Genomic DNA, 18,902 nt, shown 5'->3' with positions numbered 1-18,902 from the left:
CCGAAAATACAGTTGTACTCAAAAGTTTGCATACCATTTGAAAGTTGGTTATACATGTACCATTTATAAATAAAACATGAGTGAGTAGGCAAAATAGATGTTTTATTTCTTATAGGACTCACATTCAACTGTAGGTCATAACAGAATGGCGCAATCATAAAACAAAACATGGCAACTGAACTGATCCCTGTTCAAAAATCTGCAAACCCTTAGTTCTTAATACTGTTTATTGTCCCCTTTAGCATCAATGACAGCATGCAGTCTTGTAATAGTTGTCTATAAGGCCCCAACTTGATGCAGGTGGTATAACTGCCCATTCGTCTTGGCAAAATGCTTCCAGGTCATGCAAAGTCTTTGGTTGTCTTGCATGAACTGCATGTTTGCAATCTGGCAACTTGACCATGCAGCTCATTTTTGTTCAAGTATTGTCATATTGTGCTTCTTGAAAAAACCACGCCATCTTTTTCCAGAGCAATCTGTATTTCTCCTGAGGTTAGATGTGGGTTTTTCTTTGTATCCCTAAAAATTATTCTGGCAGTTTTGTCTAAAATCTTTCTTGGTCTGCATGACCATGGCTTGGTATCAAGAGATCCCCTTATTTTTCACTTCTTAATAAGTGATTGAACAGTACTGACTGGCATTTGCAAGGCTTTGGATAACTTTTTATATCCTTTTCCATCTTTATAAAGTTCCATTACTTTGTTACGCAGGTCTTTCAACAGTTATTTTCTGCTCCCCGTGGCTCAGTATCTAGCCTGTTCAGTGCATCCACATGTGAGCTAACAAGCCCATTGACAATTTATAGACAAACACTAATTAGAATATAAAAAGCCACAGGTGTGGGAAATGCACCTTTAATTGCCATTTTTACCTGTGTGTGTCACCTTGTGTGTCTGTAACAAGGCCAAACTTTCAAGGGTATGTACAATTTTTATCAGGGCCATTTGGGTGATTTCTGTTATCATTATGATTTTTTAAAAAAGGAGCCAAACAACTATGTGATAATAAATGGCTTCATATGATCACTATCCTAATAAATATAAGACCGTTTTTTTGCATGATCTGTTATATTTTCAACATCAATGCCAACATTTCACAATTTCTGCCAGGGTATGCAAACTTATGAGCACAAGTGTAGTTCTTGTGTAGTTTGGAGCTGTTTCTTTGGGTCATTGTCCTGTTGTAGGAGGAAATTTGCTCCAATCAAGCGGCGTCCACAGGGAATGGCATGGGGTTGCAAAACAAAGTGATAGCCTTCCTTCTTCAAGATCCCTTTTACGATGTACAAATCTCCCATTTTACCACCACCAAAGCACCCCCAGACCATCACAGTGCCTCCACCATGCTTGACAGATTGTACCATGCACTCCTCCAGCATCTTTTCATTTGGTCTGTGTCTCACAAGTTTTCTTTGTGATCCAAACACCTCAAACTCGAATTTGTCCATTACACTTTTTTCCAATCTTTCTCTGTCCAGTGTCTGTTCTTCAGCAAACACAATGTGCTAATCGAACACAGGTTGTTGATAATGGGCCTCTGGACAACTATATAAATATTCCATTAAAAATCCATTTAAAAAAAGTCATTTACATCATTAACAATGTCAACACAATCAATTTGATGTTATTTTAATGGACAGAAAATGTGCTTTTCTTTCAAAAACAAGATACATTTTAAGTGACCCCAAACTTAAGAACATTAGTGTATATAAATCAAATATATTGGGTTGGTTTCATAGACATGGATTAAACATAGTGGGGATATTTCAGAAGGCAGGTTTAGTGAAAGCCTAGAGTTAGTTGAAATTCTGGGTTTACGGTTTCAAAGAGCCAGTTCAGCGTTTCTCTGAGTCAGTTACTACGGCAACATACTCCGTGAAACCTGCTCGCTAGCAGGTTCTATCCAAATAACCCTGACTTTGTGCTACTCTAACTGAAACCTGCCATCTGAACGTGTCAGACAGGGCGTGTCCTTTTCTCAAAGAGCCAGTAGAAGCACAAATACTCAGCAGAAATCTCTGTCGGGAGAGAGTGATCAGACCTCGCTTGGATGTTTTATCATTCCCTAATTATTATCTGTTTGAGCATTACCGTTTTTCTGACAATCGATCATTTATCTGAACAATATTCTCAGCCCTCATATCGTTCCTATGATACATCGTGGACATGCTCTCAATTCGGAACACATTCTTTGTGTTGCAGTTTTTTGTATAACATCGGTGACACTGAGCATGTCTAAGGCAACCGTCAACAATAAATTAAGGAGAATATGTAAATAGGATGTCTTTCCACAGCATTAATGTGCAGATAGGCCAACAAAGAATTGTACTTTTTTTGAGATTGTTACTTATTTTTTGCTTAGAAAATTTAATTTACTACTTAAATATATGTTGAATTCAGCCACTGAAAGGCAGGGGAATCTAAACAGCATCACAATTGCTTGTACTGATATTACACTTTTCTTGTTTGAAGTATATATTTTTATTTCATCTTCAGTTGCTGCCAAGTACATTTTGTGCCTGTTGGGTTGCACCTGCATGAACAGAAGACCTCACAGGCAAGCGAACTCGGCAACTATACTTCCTATGGAGACTCAAAAAGTTTGGCATGTCTGTAAAAACTCTCACCAACCTCTACAGGTGTACCATTGAGAGCATCTTCTCAGGCTACATTAGTGTCTGGTATGGCAGCTGCTCCGATCACAAGTCCCTCCAGAAGGTGGTGAGGTCGGCGGTACGTGTCATCGGCTGCCATCTCCCCCTCTATGCAAGGCTTCTACGATACACGATTCCTTAGGAAAGCATGGAACATCAATGACTACAGCCACCAAGGCTATGGTCTATTTACACTGCTACTGCTGTCTGGTAGACACTACTGGAGCATCGGGCAAGCACTTCCAGACTCACAGTTTTTCCCCCTCAGGCCATAAGGCTCCTCAACCAGCAACAATGATTTATCATACAGATCACACATGAACATTCCAAGTGCTCTGATGTCTTTCTATGTACATTCAATGTACATTAGAATATTCTTTTGTATGTAACATTCATAGGCATATTACACTCATTACATTTATAATATTCAATACTTCTACCCATATTGTTCACATTTCCTATCCTACTCTCTTTAAAATTGCTGCAAGTTTATATTTGTATGTATATTATTGCTATATTTCTGCTGAATATATTTCTTAATTCTTACTACGTAGATGTGTGCCATGTCACAAATATGTCACTGTTCACAACGACACTGTGTTATTCGATGCATTTGATAAATAAACTCTGAACTTGATATTACACCCACACGCACACATTATACTAATGTTTAATGAGCGGAAGACTCGAGATGTGACTTTTCTTTTATCAATAAATACTTGCACATTGTCTCAGTCAGCAATTAGTTCCCACACTAGTGTTCTTTAGCTGCTGCTGCTGTATTGCTTTTTACTTAAATATATACTCATATTCTGCATGTGCATTCATAAATATATGTAACTCCACTGGGGAGAAGTATGGGGTCTGAGACCTTTTTCTCCTGTTGCCAAGATGATTCGGCATTCCACTGATGACGGCTTTTTATCTCCTCGTGCACGTGATGTACTCAGGATTAACTTAACTCAGAGTTGACTGAACTATTGTTACCACTTCTGAAACCGTCAACTCTGAGTTTGACAAATAAGACAGTCAACCCAGAGCTGTGGTTTCAACTCAGTATGTTATGCTAACCCTGCTTTCTGAAATACCCCCAATAGGTCTAAGAAAACTCCACTGAGCTTGTAATGTAACCATGGCCGAGATGTGTTCAAGGACTGTCGTTTCTTAATTTTTTCACCCAGGTTTGTCAGCTATAAACAGACATTTGCACTAGCTGGTGTTACACCCATAGATAATAGACCAAACCTGTCCTCAAATGATGCTAGCAAAACCTTTTGACACAACAGCAGAAATACATTTTTAGAATGAGATTCAAGGTGGCCATTCTTGAGTAATGTCTTATTTGCCACCCCAGCATACAGACAAGATCTGTGGAGTGCTTGCGTTATTGTCACATGCACACTGAATTTCCATTGGCATTGCCTGTCTGAACAGTTTCCTCCTTGATTGTCATTTTGGGGGGACTGTCTGATGTAGGCTTGGTCTTGGTGGTGCCATAAATCTTTCTACTATTTAATAATTGTATTTATTGTGCAACACGTTTTGTTTTCAAGGCATTTGAAATATTTGATGAAACATATCCTGATCTGTGACTTTTTTTAATCTTGAGTGAGCTTTTTCAAATTCACTACTCAGTCAAGGCAACCTACAGAAAGTGCTGCAAGTATTCTTAAATAATGTAAATCACATCTGAACACAAAGCGACTGGTTATACCTGAGGTAATTTCAGATCTGAAAGGCGTGGAGACTTTTACGACGTTTACAATTTAAATTCACAACAATAAAAAAACATCTTTAAGTGTGGAGTAGGGCGTTTAGAAGTGGGTGTATAAATAAATAATTAACGCCATGGGAACTGACAAAATGTAAGTAATGTAACAATGTGTTGATGGTCCGGCCTAAAAGCTACAAGAATGGTATTCTCAATATTTCATTCAATATAACTGATCATTTTTAGAAAACCTTTCAACATATACTTTTTTTTGTTAACGTTCATTTCAATTTGGATGATTCTTACTCCGGCCTGCTTGTGGCAGTGTTGCCCTTTCAATTCTATCCAGAAATGTTCACGTTTTCACTAGAGAAGTAGTGGACTGAGGACACTAGCTACCTAGCTAACAGTGAAACGATAGTTTCTAAACCCAGCTAGCTAGCTAGCAATATATTCTATACTATAACATCCCGTCCGACCTCAGTTACGGTTTGTTTTTAATCAAATATCCCTGGTAGATAGGGCCTGCGAATGTTGGAACCTCCACATTCCAGAATGAGACGAGACGACGAGGAAGACTCACAGGATGCAAACGTCACCCGGAGAAATGGAGTGAGAAACTTAAACATCACTGTACTGTAGTACAATAAATTTTTATTGCACATGTATTTCTAGAAGTGTTGGCAATGTGAATATTTACTGCATTTGTTTGCTTCGTCGATAAGTTCCCGACGGGCATGCAGTACTTTGCTATGTTTACATAGCAAGTCTGTTCTGAAAATCACATTAGCTTACGGTTAGCTAATTGAAACAGTTGCTAGGGAACTGACCTACTGCTAACCTATGAATTTGAAGGGATCTTCATAACTAATGAGATTGGATTTCTGATATGTATTTACGAGCTTATTACAACTAGCTAACTAGCTACTGAATATGTCAGGCAACACCCTACAGTACAGAAAAAACATTGCAGCTAAAGAGTAGTACAGTGTATTTTTAACTGCAGTGGTTAGTTTTTTTTATTTGGGGGGGGGGGGCGTTGTTTACAGCATTTATTTTGTAGTGTAATGTTCCTGAAATTGTTTTGTGCTTAATAGGAGTTGACTGTCATCCTCTAACCCTTTTTTGTAAGGGACTCAACCAGCCTGTATTGCTGACACAAATCACTGATAGGCATTGCTGTCTCATTCAGTACATATAGGCTTATACCAGAAACAGAGCTAACCTTTAAGGAACAGAGCATACGGTCACATCACCCTTGTAACTTACAACACTCTAGCTATATTAAAATGGATGCAGTAACTACCAGTCGCTCTGGTCACCTAAATGATGCAAGTTACATTATTTTCCTCCATTTTGACCAGGTCTGTGGGACTAGTGGAATTTCTGTCCGGCCTTTTCTTCGTCCAGTTCCTCTCATGAAGACTGTGGTCCCGTTTCCCAAAGAGGGAAAGGCACTGAAAAATGTAAGTTCTCGCAAAGAATGGGACCCGGACAGTAATCACTCCCTGACATATGAGGAGGACCATGGTCAGGAACATAGAGTGAAGCGGCGGTGTAATTCCAGTGGTGCTACTCGTCATTGCAATATGGAGGCATGTAGCTTGGTAACTTACTTCGAACATATTAATCAACCTTGAGTGTGTATGACGGTTTGAGTTACTCATTTGAGTTTCATACATATTTCCAGTGTGATGGAGTGTCGTTTCTTAGTGGGCTATCCTTTGGAATCCCATTGTATGTGTTCTTCTAGGTCCCTGATGGTAGACGTGATCCCACCACACTCCCGCCGGGCGGACAGAAGCAGGACGCGGAATCCGCAGGCTTCCAGCGCTTCCTCACTGTTCTCAACAAAGGAGTGGACATCGACAAGCTCTCAACAATTGTCAACAACGTGAATGAGTTAGCCGCCACGCGCAAGGGCCCTCCCAGGACCACCCACAAGAGTCACTACAAGGTTGCCCCGGCATTGAACTTTCCGGATTTCCCAGTGGCCCCAAGTTGTTCTGAGGACCACAGCCGCTCTAGTGGGGAAAATAGTGTTTGTCTCCCAAATGGGCAACTCCAGAGCTTGCTCAAGACTATTGGTCTGGATCTAGGAGTGGAGGAGTTGGGCCGACTGACAAACAGAACCCAAGTGAGGCTCTATGGGTTGAAGGGAGACCCGGAGAGGAAGCACTCACTCAAACGTCCCAGGAGTCCTGCAACGTCTGACGGCTCCAGCCCCTACCCCCTTCCCCAACAGGACTCCCATCTTACTTTTGATTACGGCCACTCTAGTACCAAAGTGTGGGACAGAGAGATGGACCGAGACAAATCTGAAAAAGACCAGGATAAACGTTCTGGTACCAGAGACTGTGACAAAGAACGAGACCGGGACAGTTCTCAGAGCGACCTAGAAAGAGATTGGGATGAATCAGAGAGGGACAGGGATAAGTACTCTAGTAAGAGAGACAGAGACTGGGCCAGGAACTCAGCCACCAGAGACATACAGAGAGAGAGACACAGGGAAAGATCTGGGAGCGACCAAGACAGTGACAGACACTCCAGTATCCGAGACATGGACAGAGAGATTGACAAGGACAGATCTGAGAGAGACCGTGATAGACACTTTAGCATCAGAGACTGGGACAGAGAGCGAGGCTGGGACAGAGAGCGAGGCTGGGACAGAGAGCGAGGCTGGGACAGAGAGCGAGGCTGGGACAGAGAGCGAGAATTGGACAGAGAGCGAGAATTGGACAGAGAGCGGGACCGGGACAGAGAGCGAGATTGGGATAGATCTGAGAGTAACAGAGACAGGGACAGACACTCTAGTATCAGAGACTGGGACAGCGAGAGAGACAGGGACAGACACTCTAGTATCAGAGACTGGGACAGCGAGAGAGACAGGGACAGACACTCTAGTACCAGAGAATGGGACAGAGAGAGAGACAGGGACAGACACTCTAGTACCAGAGACTGGGACAGAGAGAGAGACAGGGACAGACACTCTAGTATCAGAGACTGGGACAGAGAGAGAGACAGGGACAGACACTCTAATATCAGAGACTGGGACAGAGAGAGACTGCCTTTCCCAGTCTCTATCAGGGGCCGGGACAGAGAGCGAGACAGGGATAGATCTGAGAGTGACAGAGACAGTGACAGACACTCTAGTATCAGAGACTGGGACAGAGAGCGAGACAGGGACAGACACTCTAGTACCAGAGAATGGGACAGAGAGAGAGACAGGGACAGACACTCTAGTATCAGAGACTGGGACAGAGAGCGAGACAGGGACAGACACTCTAGTACCAGAGACTGGGACAGAGAGAGAGACAGGGACAGACACTCTAGTTTCAGAGACTGGGACAGAGAGCGAGACAGGGACAGACACTCTAGTATCAGAGACTGGGACAGAGAGCGAGACAGGGACAGACACTCTAGTACCAGAGACTGGGACAGAGACAGGGACAGATCTGAGAGAGACACAGAGAGGGACAGGAACAGGCGCTCTAGTACCAGAGACAGAAACCGAGACATCGACTGGGCTGATCGAAGCCGCGGGGATAAGTATCGGAAGTCCAGGGAAAGCTCACCGGAGCTCTACTCGTTCTCCAAGAAACCTTTAAATCCTGTTTCTCAGCCACCCCCTGCACCTGTGATGACAGCCTACTTAACCTCCCAGTACTCTCAGCACGCCAGAATTCCCTATGCTAGTGCCTTCCCTCCAGGGTGGGGCTGTCCTCCCCCTGGTGCGATGCCCCCTGGTGCGATGCCCCCTGGTGCCATGCCCCCTGGTGCCATGCCCCCTGGTACCATGCCTCCTGGTGCCATGCCCCCTGGTGCCATGCCCCCTGGTACCATACCCCGCTTCCCATATCCCCCTGGGTATTCAGCGTACCCTGCCACCCCGCAACATTACTCCAATAGCACAGCATTAAGCCGGACATACACATATACCCAGACAACTAGCAACCTTCTAATCACATCCACCCAGCCTGCTAGTAACCGCCAGTTAACATACATCCCCCTCCCCAACAACCAGCCCACTAGTACCCTAACACTCTTAAAAACCCATCCCCCTAGTAACCGCCAGCTTACATACATCCAGCCTACTAGCAAATCCCAGGTCACATCTACCCAGCCCGCAAACCACCTTAAGTTCCCACCAACCTTGCCCGGTAGCAACCGCCAGCTTACATACATCCAGCCTTCTAGCAACTCCAAGGTCACATCCACTCAGTCCGCTAGCAACCTTAAACTCCCATCCACTCAGTCCGCTAACAACCTGAAACTCCCATCCACTCAGTCCGCTAGCAACCTGAAACTCCCATCCACTCAGTCCGCTAGCAACCTGAAACTCCCATCCACTCAGTCCGCTAGCAACCTGAAACTCCCATCCACTCAGTCCGCTAGCAACCTTAAACTCCCATCCACTCAGTCCGCTAACAACCTGAAACTCCCATCCACTCAGTCCGCTAGCAACCGCCAGCTTACATACATCCAACCTTCTTCCAACACCCAGGTCACATCTACCCTGCCCATGAACAACCTTAAACTCTCATCTTCCCAGCCCGGTAGCAACCGCCAGCTTAAATACATCCAACCTACTAGCAAACTTGACATTACAAACGCAGCTGTACTGACACCAGAACTGACCCCGGAGAGTGTCTCCTTAAGCAAATCCCAACAGCAAGCGGAGCCGTCACGCCCTCGCTCTCAGCAGGACGTTAAGGTGGCAGTGATCAAGGGCCACAGCAGAAAAAGACGGATGAATAGCAAACAAAAGAGAGCGTTTCAGAGAAAGAAGATAATATGTCGGGATCTTGAGAAGAAGAGAGTGGAAAAGATTGCAAAGGCTGCATTGAAAGTTGCCGCTCGGGTGGCAGCCAAGTATCCCAGGGCCCTTTCTGGACTTAAGGCGGAGAGCCACGTTGAAGGAGAGAAAGAAACAATGACTGAAGAAGAGATTAAGGCAAGACTTAAGAAAAAGGTTTGTGGAGTTTTTGCAATAAGTATTGACTTTGGTTTGAAAGCTCTTTTCCTTACTTGTATGCTGTTCTCACTTTTACATTATTGCTTTTGTCTTTTGATGTAATTTATCCATGTAGAAGTGAGTTGCGTCAATCCGCTCAAATTTAAACTATCCCCAATTCAGCAAGTAAAAGTATGTTTTATCATTTATTCGATGGACATTTGGTTAGTCTGTCTACGGAAATTGATTAAACTGAATATTCAGTGCCCATTATAAAACTTACTTTCACTCCCTCTGCCAGTAAGTTTAACATTCTATTTTGGTTGACCAACTAACAGTTTAATTTCACTTTTTATATTTTGATGTCAGAATGATTCCCCATCCTATTCAAATTTTGTTTCCTGTGTAAAATGTTTACAACCAGTAAATGACTGAGGGATTTTGATTGCCCCAGTGCGACCCAGTCTCTGTGGTGCATAGGTTATGTAAATCTGAACATGGTTACATAGTTTATGTAAATTAATATAATTACTAATTATATTATAATATTAAATTAATAATATAATTAGTAATTACAACCATTGGTCTATTTGGATAAGTCTTTACTAGCTTGTGAAACACTATACTTTCACTATTACAGCTATTTTATGGATGTTTTCACATATTACATTGCACAAATTCAGTGTTTTGACCCCTTTACCCTTTCAGTCATATGTTGTGCTTTTTATTAACATGAGTTTCTACATTTTCTCAGCTTGCGGAATTCAACCTGAAAATGAGTAAAACATCTACTGAACAAACACCAACACTAAAATAAAGGCAGGGTGTTGTGGTAAGTTAAAGCACCAGAAACACATTCGGTTTTAATAAAATAATGTGTTCTGGGTTGTTTTTTTGTTCATTCATTTCATCAATTATTTCTGTATATAATCATGATTGTATGCCATCATTGTGAGTCATTCATCTGAACTCTTCCTCTTTTCTGCAGATCTTCACTGGGTGGAATGAGTTCATCTCTAAAACAGAATCTGCAGCTGGCCCATCCGGAACCAGTGGACATAATTTGGCCCACTTTCTTACCTATCAACAATGTGTTTAGATTTGTAATGACTCTTACAAAATATGTTTTAGCCACATCAATATATAGCAACAGTTTTCATTTCCATATACAGTATATTCAGATCAGAATTATCTGTACCCGCACAAGATTGGCAAGGGGCTTTTCCCTAACTGGATGGGACTGGCAAACGTGATTGCCTGTGTAGGTTATACTTAGCGCCTGGTGAGTTGTCTGGTCTTCTCAATCTGTCAGGGAAACTCCTGGCCCAATTCAGTGAAAGCAAAAAGGGTAGATTAATAAATACATGTCACTTTTAGTTTACTGTCGGAAAGAAATTTGTCACGGTTCCTTTGTCTGGTTAGGTGGCCATTCTCTCTTTCATGTCCGCTGGCTTTCAGGTGAGAGCTACATTTTTCTATCATCTCTGACATGTTGACCTGTGAGAGAGGACAACTGGGTCTGGCCTACTCACTGTCCATTCCAATTGTCCCACTTCCCTGAAGAAAATAGCCAGGACTTATCAATTGGATTTCCTATGCCAATGCGTGTCCTCTTGTCCTCTCTCGCCTCCTTATAATAAAGGTTAGCTGTATTTGTGCAGAGGTGGGGAGGAGAGTTCAAAATGATCTTGCTTGAAATTAGGTTTTTCCTCCACTTGAAAGTCATCAATCTACAGGGGTTGATCCTAAAATAAATGTGTTATTTAATGAAGTTAATTGTGCAAAAAAAATTCAGTTGATAAGATAAGTAGCATGTAGTTATTTTTTTTTTACGTGCATGCTATTAAATTCCTTATAAAACAAATGGGGATTTAATGGGGGTGGTGTGGAGCAGACTTTGGAACAAGTGCAATACCATACAGGACTACTCCAGATGAAAGGTGGCAGTTAGAAATAACAGTTCTTTCATAATAACTTTTTTTTTTTAGATTCAACTACAAAATTGACATTGTTAACCGCCTAATGGTTTCTGAGTCACGGGGAATGGACTTGTTTCTCCCCCAAATGAGAAAAGGCCCCTGTGCGATTTCTCCTCATAGATGGTCAGTAAATAACTTACTGTGACTGTTTACTGTGTGAGTGGGCAGCATCTCGTCTCTTGTGAGCATGCTTTCCTGCGTGAGCTCACGATTCGTCCAGTGAGAGGGAACAGCTTGTCCTAACCTGACTGTAAACCAAAATGGCCAGTGAGATGTACGATGGTGCCATTCTTGCATTCCTTCTGAGGTCCAAGCACATAAACACTCTGCAAGTCATTTCCCCAGTCAGGTTGACATGAAGGCACTATAACCGTCCACGGGTCACCCACTCAGCTAGTAAGGTTGATGCTGATTATAAGTTGGGACTGATGGCTTGTTTACAGAGAGTTTGTATAAGTAATGTGGCAGTTTAGGATGATTTGTGTGCTAGGTTTATCTACAGTGTAAGGTTGGGGGGAGTAGGATGACTGGTTAGCCATAATGCTACAGTTGTCAACTACCGCTGTTTCTGACACACCACTAGATGGCTCTGTAGGCATACTCTTACCTTGCCACAACAGTACCATCAGTAACAATAACTTTTAATTGGTACGGATCATTTTAAACCCCATAAACATTTTTGCTACAAGCTGGGAAGTAGGTAAAAAAATGTTTCTTCTGCCATTTGTGTGGATCCTAATGGATACATTCATGTTTATTTTTCTTATTAAAAGTTATGTTAATATGGTCACGCTGAGAAGGCTGAATGTTGTAATCGTGTGGGTGGGGGGGGGGGGGGGGTTGTGAAAGGCAGATTAGTATGAGACTGACTGAGGAAGTCACTAAGGATGGTCCATGTAGACCTGTCAGAGCCGCTCCTTCAACTCTTACAAAACCTGTTCAGTAATCATGGGAGAAGACTGACCTCCAGGGGTCCCTATTGGTTTTGTTATGCACACATTACCGTGGCCTAAGTCAGCAACTGTCATAGATATGCTGGATATTTTCATAAGAAACCACATTCCTCCCTATCCCATGGCAAAATGGGTTATATTGTAAAGCTATATATATTTTCAAATCTTATTTCTCTTCACTGGCAAAATTAGGAAATTTGTTGTAAATGTTTAAAACCTAAATCTATGCCTTATGGCAAATTAATATAACGCAGTTAAAATTATATTCTGGGATTTTAGGCACTGTCGAGCCAAAACGTCCCAAACATTGTGTGTCATGTCATGTATGTACATGCCGATATGTGCCCCATGTCATCAAATCCACTTGCTGTTGAACTTGAATTTCATGGCTCACTGAGGTGTATTGGTGATTAAAAGTATATATTATGCACAGTAAGTATATTGGGTATCAGCATGAAATAGGAGCCAAAAAAATAATTTACAGTAGTCCAAGAATGCATCATTACTTTTTTTTTAAAATCTTTTTGGAAAGACCTCACAATTCAGGTGCAGCAGAAAGGAAATACACTGCTAAAGCATGTAATCATCACAGTATAACAACAAGTCAATTAAACTCCTGGGATATCAATCTGTCCAGTTAGGAAGTATAAGCAATTGTAAATAAATGTCACCTGTTTGGGTGCAAATGAAAGTTACAGGTGCACTGGAGAGGTAACAGCAAGACAACCCCCAAAAAGGGTATGGTTTTGCAGGTGGTGGCCACAGAAAATTGCTCTCTCCTTATTCTTCCTGACTGATTCTTCTCTAGTTTTGCTAGTGTCCTTGTCACAACCTTTGAGGTTGCAATGGCAGTCCAGCTCGTCCAGGATGGTACATCCATACGTGCCGTTGCAAGAAGGTTTGCTGTGGCTCCCAGTACAGTCTCAAGAGCATGGAGAAGATACCAGGCCAAACTGTCAGAAACAGACTCCATGAGGGCCTGACGTCCTCTAGTGGGACCTGTGCTCACAGCCCAGCACTGCGCATCAAAATTGGCATTTGCCAGAGAACAGCAGAATAGGCAGGTTCACACTGAGCACATGTGACAGACGTGAAAGAGTCTGGAGAGGCCGTGGTGAATGTTATGCAGCCTGCAACATCATCCAGCATGACCGGTTTGGGTGGGTCAGTGATGGTCGGAGGGGGGCATATCCTTGGAGGGTGTTGTATCAGTGCATCCGATACCGACAAGTAGCACTACAGAGTGTCCAGGGGCTCACTGATTCCCTGATCCAGGTCTGGGTGAAGATCCCCCAGGACATCTGCCATCTCATCAGGGGCATGCCCCAACATTGTCGGGACTGCATACGTGCCTGTGGGGGCCAGACACACTACTGAGTCACATTATGAGTTGCCAAGATGAAATTCACGCAAGTTGTGATTTTATTTTATCAGGATGAAGGTTTGAGATGTCTCCTCAAAGCACAGCTTGCTGGGCAGTACATGTAATGAATAAGCAATCATTGGAATGTATGCATGCGATCAATCAGTTTGGTTAGTATTACTAACCTATGATTTTAAATAGGAGCCATTCATTACCTTTTCCAAAAATGTATTATGCAATGGGTTCATTTCAAAACAAAACCAGGTAGTGTGGGGTAATTTAGTTGATTTTTGAACAAGTTTAAATAAAGCCTAAAATAATCTCCAGATTAGGTTCCCCAGTACAGCCGCCACAGATCAAACCAGGTTGTTAGCTGGACCTAATGACCTAGGGCGGTGAAGACAGATCAGATATCCTAGAGATTTCAGTCTTGACTGGAACAATTAATCTCTATGGTTAATTTATATTACATACATTAATTACTATGAGACTTTTTTTGTCAACAGTTTCATAGAAGCTGTGTAGTGGTGTCACGTATAGATACAATGTCCCTGGCCCACAATGTCTGGCATTGGAAAGAGTTAAATAGGTCATCAGAACAACCAGAAACCAATAATATTGTATACTTCCTAATATAAACAGTTGCTAGTGGACGTTTTTAGATTTTAGTCATTGTAACCTCTTTCATTCCTGTTATTTGTGAGCAATGGAATACCTTAGTTACTGTAAGGAAACATCTCAATGCATTTTCTAGTGTTAAGATCCCTACATATCGTTCTCACTCAGCATTGGAATTTATGGTCTCTTGAATACATTTTTTCTTTTACTTCCATGGCTGTGTGAACATGCTTGAGCAGGGGTGTGTGAAGGAATTGAATGCATATCAATAATTATGCAAGTAAACTATTTTTATTATGTTTTAGGTTATGTGCTCTATGTCCTTTGCTGACTCAATCTTTTTTTTAATCATGGTAGTGCTTCAATATACTATACAGTTAGGTCCAGAAATAATTGGACAAAGACACATGTTTACCAAAATATATTCAAGTTACAGTTGAATAATGAATATGGACTTAAAGTGCAGTCTGTCAGTTTGAATTTGAGGGTTTTCACATCCAAATTGGAGGAAGGGTTTAGGAATTACAGCTCTTTAATATGTAGCACTTTCTTTTACAAGGGACCAAACGTAATTGGACAGTTGTTTTAAAAGCTGTTTCATGGACAGGTGTGGGCTCGTCCTTTGTTATTTCTTCATCAATTAAGCAGGTAAAATGTCAAGGGTTCATTCCAAGTGTGGCAATTGGAAGCTGTTGCTGTGAACCCACAACAGGCAGTCAAAGGAGCTCCCAATGCCAGTAAAACAGGCAATCCTTAGGCAGCAACATTTTTAAATCCATCAGAGAGATAGCAGGAACATTAGGAGTGGCCAAATCAACAGTTTGGTACATTCTGAAAAAATAAAAACACACTGGTGAACTCTCCAACACAAAAAGGCCTGGACATCCATGGAAGACAACAGTGGGGGATGATCGTAGGAACCTTTCCATGGTAAAGAAAAACCACTTCACATTATCCAGCCAAGTAAAGAACACTCCCCAGGAGGTAGGCATATATTTTCCAAGTCTACCATAAAGAATAGACTACACAAGAACAAGTACAGAGGGTTCACCACAAGGCACAAACCATTTATAAGCCTCAAGACTAGGAAGGCCATATTTTGACAGAAAACATCTAAAACGTTCTGGAACAACATTATTTGGACTGATGCAACTAAGATTAGGCTTGTAATGGCTCATAATCCAAAGCATACCACATCATCTGTAAAACACAGTGGAGACAGGTTGATCGCATTGGCATGCATGGCTTCCAATGGCATTGTGTCACTAGTGTTTACTGATGATGTTACAGAAGACACAATGTTCAAATTGTTTGCTATGAAGTAGCTGTAAAAGCAGGAACATTATTGGAACCAGACCAGATTCACAGGAGCTATCAGGACAAGCTAGTGATATAGGTTACACTTTATTATGTGAGCCTGTAGAAGCTCTGCAGATTTTCTGTAAAATTTTAACTATTCATCTACTAACCCTAACACTATCTATATCCTAACCCAAACCTTTGTTTTATCCGTAACCTTAACCCTTACCCTAAACCTAATTCTAAACCTAACCCTAAACTTAACCTTAGGAAGCAGTTGTTTGATCAACCGGGTAGTATGTTTAAAGTTTGTTGATACTATTACTGTCTATAGAACATCTACAGATTGAAATTAGACTCTAAAAATAAAGTGTAACCGTGATTTATTGCTGATTTATGGCCTGCAAAAACATGTCTACAACATCAGCTATCCATTGTGAATTTAACCTTCAATCAAGTTACTGTAACCTTTTACTTGGAGTGCTTTGGAAACTCCAAGGTCTTCATCTGCTAATTTTCTTGATTGGCAACATTTTATTTTTGTCAGTATGATATGCTTGCTCTTCGTCTGTTTACTTCCAGGGTTTCCCAATCCAGCCTCACTTTCATTTCAAAATGGAACTTATGTGTATAAAGCATATGTCAAATAAATAAAAAGTAAGATTTTCCATGTGATGAGAAAGAAAAATGCCACAATCCATGTCGGTTTTGGAACTTAATGAGAAAACAAAATATAAAAGTTTGACCTTTGTCAATACACCGGAGGTAAAGAGAGAGAAAAACATCATATTGTGGTTTTGTCAATAGATTACAGCTGATGAAAGAAAAAACGTTCTATGGTGCTTTTGGAAATGTATTAGTCATTGTGAAAGAAAAAATTCTCAAAGTATGCATTTGTGATGAAAACAACTAGAATGTAATAATAATATATGATCTATAAATGCTTTTGTTAAACTGCCCTTTAATGGCAAGTAAGCAATTTAAGAAAGGAAGTGTATGCAAATTTTGTATGTGTGGGAGGATAAGGAACAGATTATTATGGTTATTCTCATGAATATACATGAATATACAAGTGGTGACAGGTGATTTTTATTTGTTACGTAGAGTCCATTCCATTTCTTTTGGTTGAAACTTTTTACCTCTTCACAGGAAAAGTAAAAAATGACCCAAACACACCTCCAGTCTGTGTAAGGGCTATTTGACCAAGAAGGAAAGGGTTGGGGCTGCATCAGATGACCTGGCCTCCACAATCACCCGAAATCAACCCAACTGAGATGTTCTGGGATGAGTTGGACTGGAGAGTGAAGGTCACTATGAAGGTCCATATGTTGGACCTGCTTCAAGATTGTTGGAAAATAATTCCAGGTGACTTACTCATGAAGCTGGTTGAGAAAATGCCAAGAGTGTGCATATCTATCATCAAGGCAAAAGGTGGCTCTTTTGAAGGATCTGAAATATAAAAACGTTTTGATTTGTTTAACACTTCTTTTATTTACTACATTAATCCATATTGTGTTATTTTATAGGTTTGATGTCTTCACTAGTATTCTACAATGTGGAAATTGTAAAAATAAAGAAATCTCCTTGAATGAGTAGGTGGGTCTAGATCTTTGACTGGTACTGTATATACATTGTGCGATAATATTACACCCTGTCTTATCATTGCAGTGTAAATTTGTTACTGATGTATCTTTCATGGTTTGGATGCAGGACAAAAGGCCAGGCTTTATTTACCAGAGCTACCATAGAACAGGGTCATATGGGATTTACCCAGTGTTGGGGGAACTACTCTGAAAATATCGTTAAACAAGCTACTTTACACTGGAAGTACAACACTGTTTACAAAACAGTTGGGGTGCTGTGTAAAATGCAAATAAAAACAGAATGCAATGATATGCAAATCCTTTATCACTGCCATATTTAATTGAAAATAGTACAAAGACAACATATAAAATGTTAAAACTGCCCATTTTGAATTTGATGCCAGCAACACCTTTAAAAAACTTTGGGACAGGCGCATGTTTACCATTGTGTTACATCACCTCTTCTTTTAACAATACTCTGTAAGCATTTGGGAACTGAGAAGACCAGTTGCTGTAGTTTTGAAAGGGAAATGCATTCCCATACTTTCTTGATTTAGGATTTCAGCTGCTCAACTGTTCAGGGTCTCCTTTATCATATCTTTTACTACAGAGCCATGTTGTTGTAATACATGCAGAATGTGGTTTGACATTGTCTTGCTGAAATAAACAAGGCCTTCCCGGAAAAATACATTGTCTGGATGGCAGCATATGTTGCTCCAAAACCTGTATATATTGTTCAGCATTAATGGTGCCACCACAGATGCTGGCTTTTGAACTGTGTGCTGATAAGAAGCCGGATGGTCCCTCTCCTCTTTAGTCTGGAGGTTGCATCCATGATTGTGATTATTAGACCACAGGACAGTTTTCCACCTCACCTCAGTCCATCTTAAATGAGCTTGGGCCCAGAGAAGGTGTCTGGGTTTCTGGATTTTGTTTATATATGGTTTCTTCTTTACATGAGTTTTAACTTGCATTTGTGGATGCAGCGACATACTGTGTTCACAGACAATGGTTTTTGGATGTGTTCCTGAGCCCAAGCAGTGATTTCCACTTCATGCTATTCTATTTTCTGAATCGTTGAATGATTTTATGTACCGTAGATGAACTCTTTGCAATTTTACATTGAGAAATATTATTCTTAAATTGTTGCACTATTTGTCCACGCAGTCTGTCACAGAGTGGTGAACCTATCCACAATTCTGACTGATACATCCTCTCTGGAATGATATTTTAATACCCAGTCATGTTACTGACCTGTTGCCAATTTACCATATTAGTGATGTGATATTCCACCAGGTTTAGTTTTTTAGCATTACACAACTTTTCCAGTCTTTTGTTGCCTATGTCCCAACTTTTTTGATACGTGTTGCTGGCATCAAATTCAAAGTGGGCATATATTTTTCAAGAAACTATAAAATGTCACAGTTTCCACATATGATATGTTGTCTTTGTACTCTTCTCTACTGAATATTTAAATTAGGGTTTAAATTATTTGCACATCAATGCATTTTCTTTATTTACATTTTATGCAGTGTCCCCACTTTTTTTGAAACAGGTTTGTAGTTAAGCTACACTAAAAGCTACCCTCAAAATTGCTTTAATTAACTTAATTTAAACCTCTACAATAGTTACATTATGTTAGGTCCCATGCATTGAAGTAACAAGACAATATACCACTAAGATACTGTGAATTGCAGTTATATTACTAGTTGAACTACTAGTTAACTAGTCCCCTAGTCCAAAATACTGGACTCATCAGATGGGTCCATAGTTCGTCACATCCACATGT

General features: G+C 40.9%; 1 protein-coding gene across 1 annotated transcript; it reads left to right on the top strand.

Moving 5' to 3' along the window:
* Positions 1–4,726: 4,726 nt before the first annotated feature.
* LOC106023682 lies at positions 4,727–10,458 on the top strand. The gene is made up of 5 exons (XM_029122539.2): positions 4,727–4,976; positions 5,729–5,830; positions 6,118–9,336; positions 10,073–10,150; positions 10,307–10,458. Exons 1-4 carry the CDS (start codon positions 4,896–4,898, stop codon positions 10,133–10,135), a joined length of 3,465 nt encoding a protein of 1,154 aa, XP_028978372.2. The 5' UTR covers positions 4,727–4,895; the 3' UTR covers positions 10,136–10,150; positions 10,307–10,458.
* Positions 10,459–18,902: the final 8,444 nt, after the last annotated feature.

Source organism: Esox lucius, chromosome 9, assembly GCF_011004845.1.
Source record: "Esox lucius isolate fEsoLuc1 chromosome 9, fEsoLuc1.pri, whole genome shotgun sequence".
In the NCBI taxonomy this organism is placed as follows: Eukaryota; Metazoa; Chordata; class Actinopteri; order Esociformes; family Esocidae; genus Esox; species Esox lucius.
Note: the sequence above shows the minus strand (reverse complement) of the source record. Positions and strands in the feature narration are given on the sequence as shown.

Coding starts and splice junctions, on each gene's coding strand:
- LOC106023682 (XM_029122539.2), top strand. CDS start 4,896: ATGTTGGAACCTCCACATTCCAGAATGAGACGAGACGACGAGGAAGAC. Junction 4,977..5,728: donor ACGTCACCCGGAGAAATGGA/GTGAGAAACTTA, acceptor CATTTTGACCAG/GTCTGTGGGACTAGTGGAAT. Junction 9,337..10,072: donor AGGCAAGACTTAAGAAAAAG/GTTTGTGGAGTT, acceptor ACATTTTCTCAG/CTTGCGGAATTCAACCTGAA.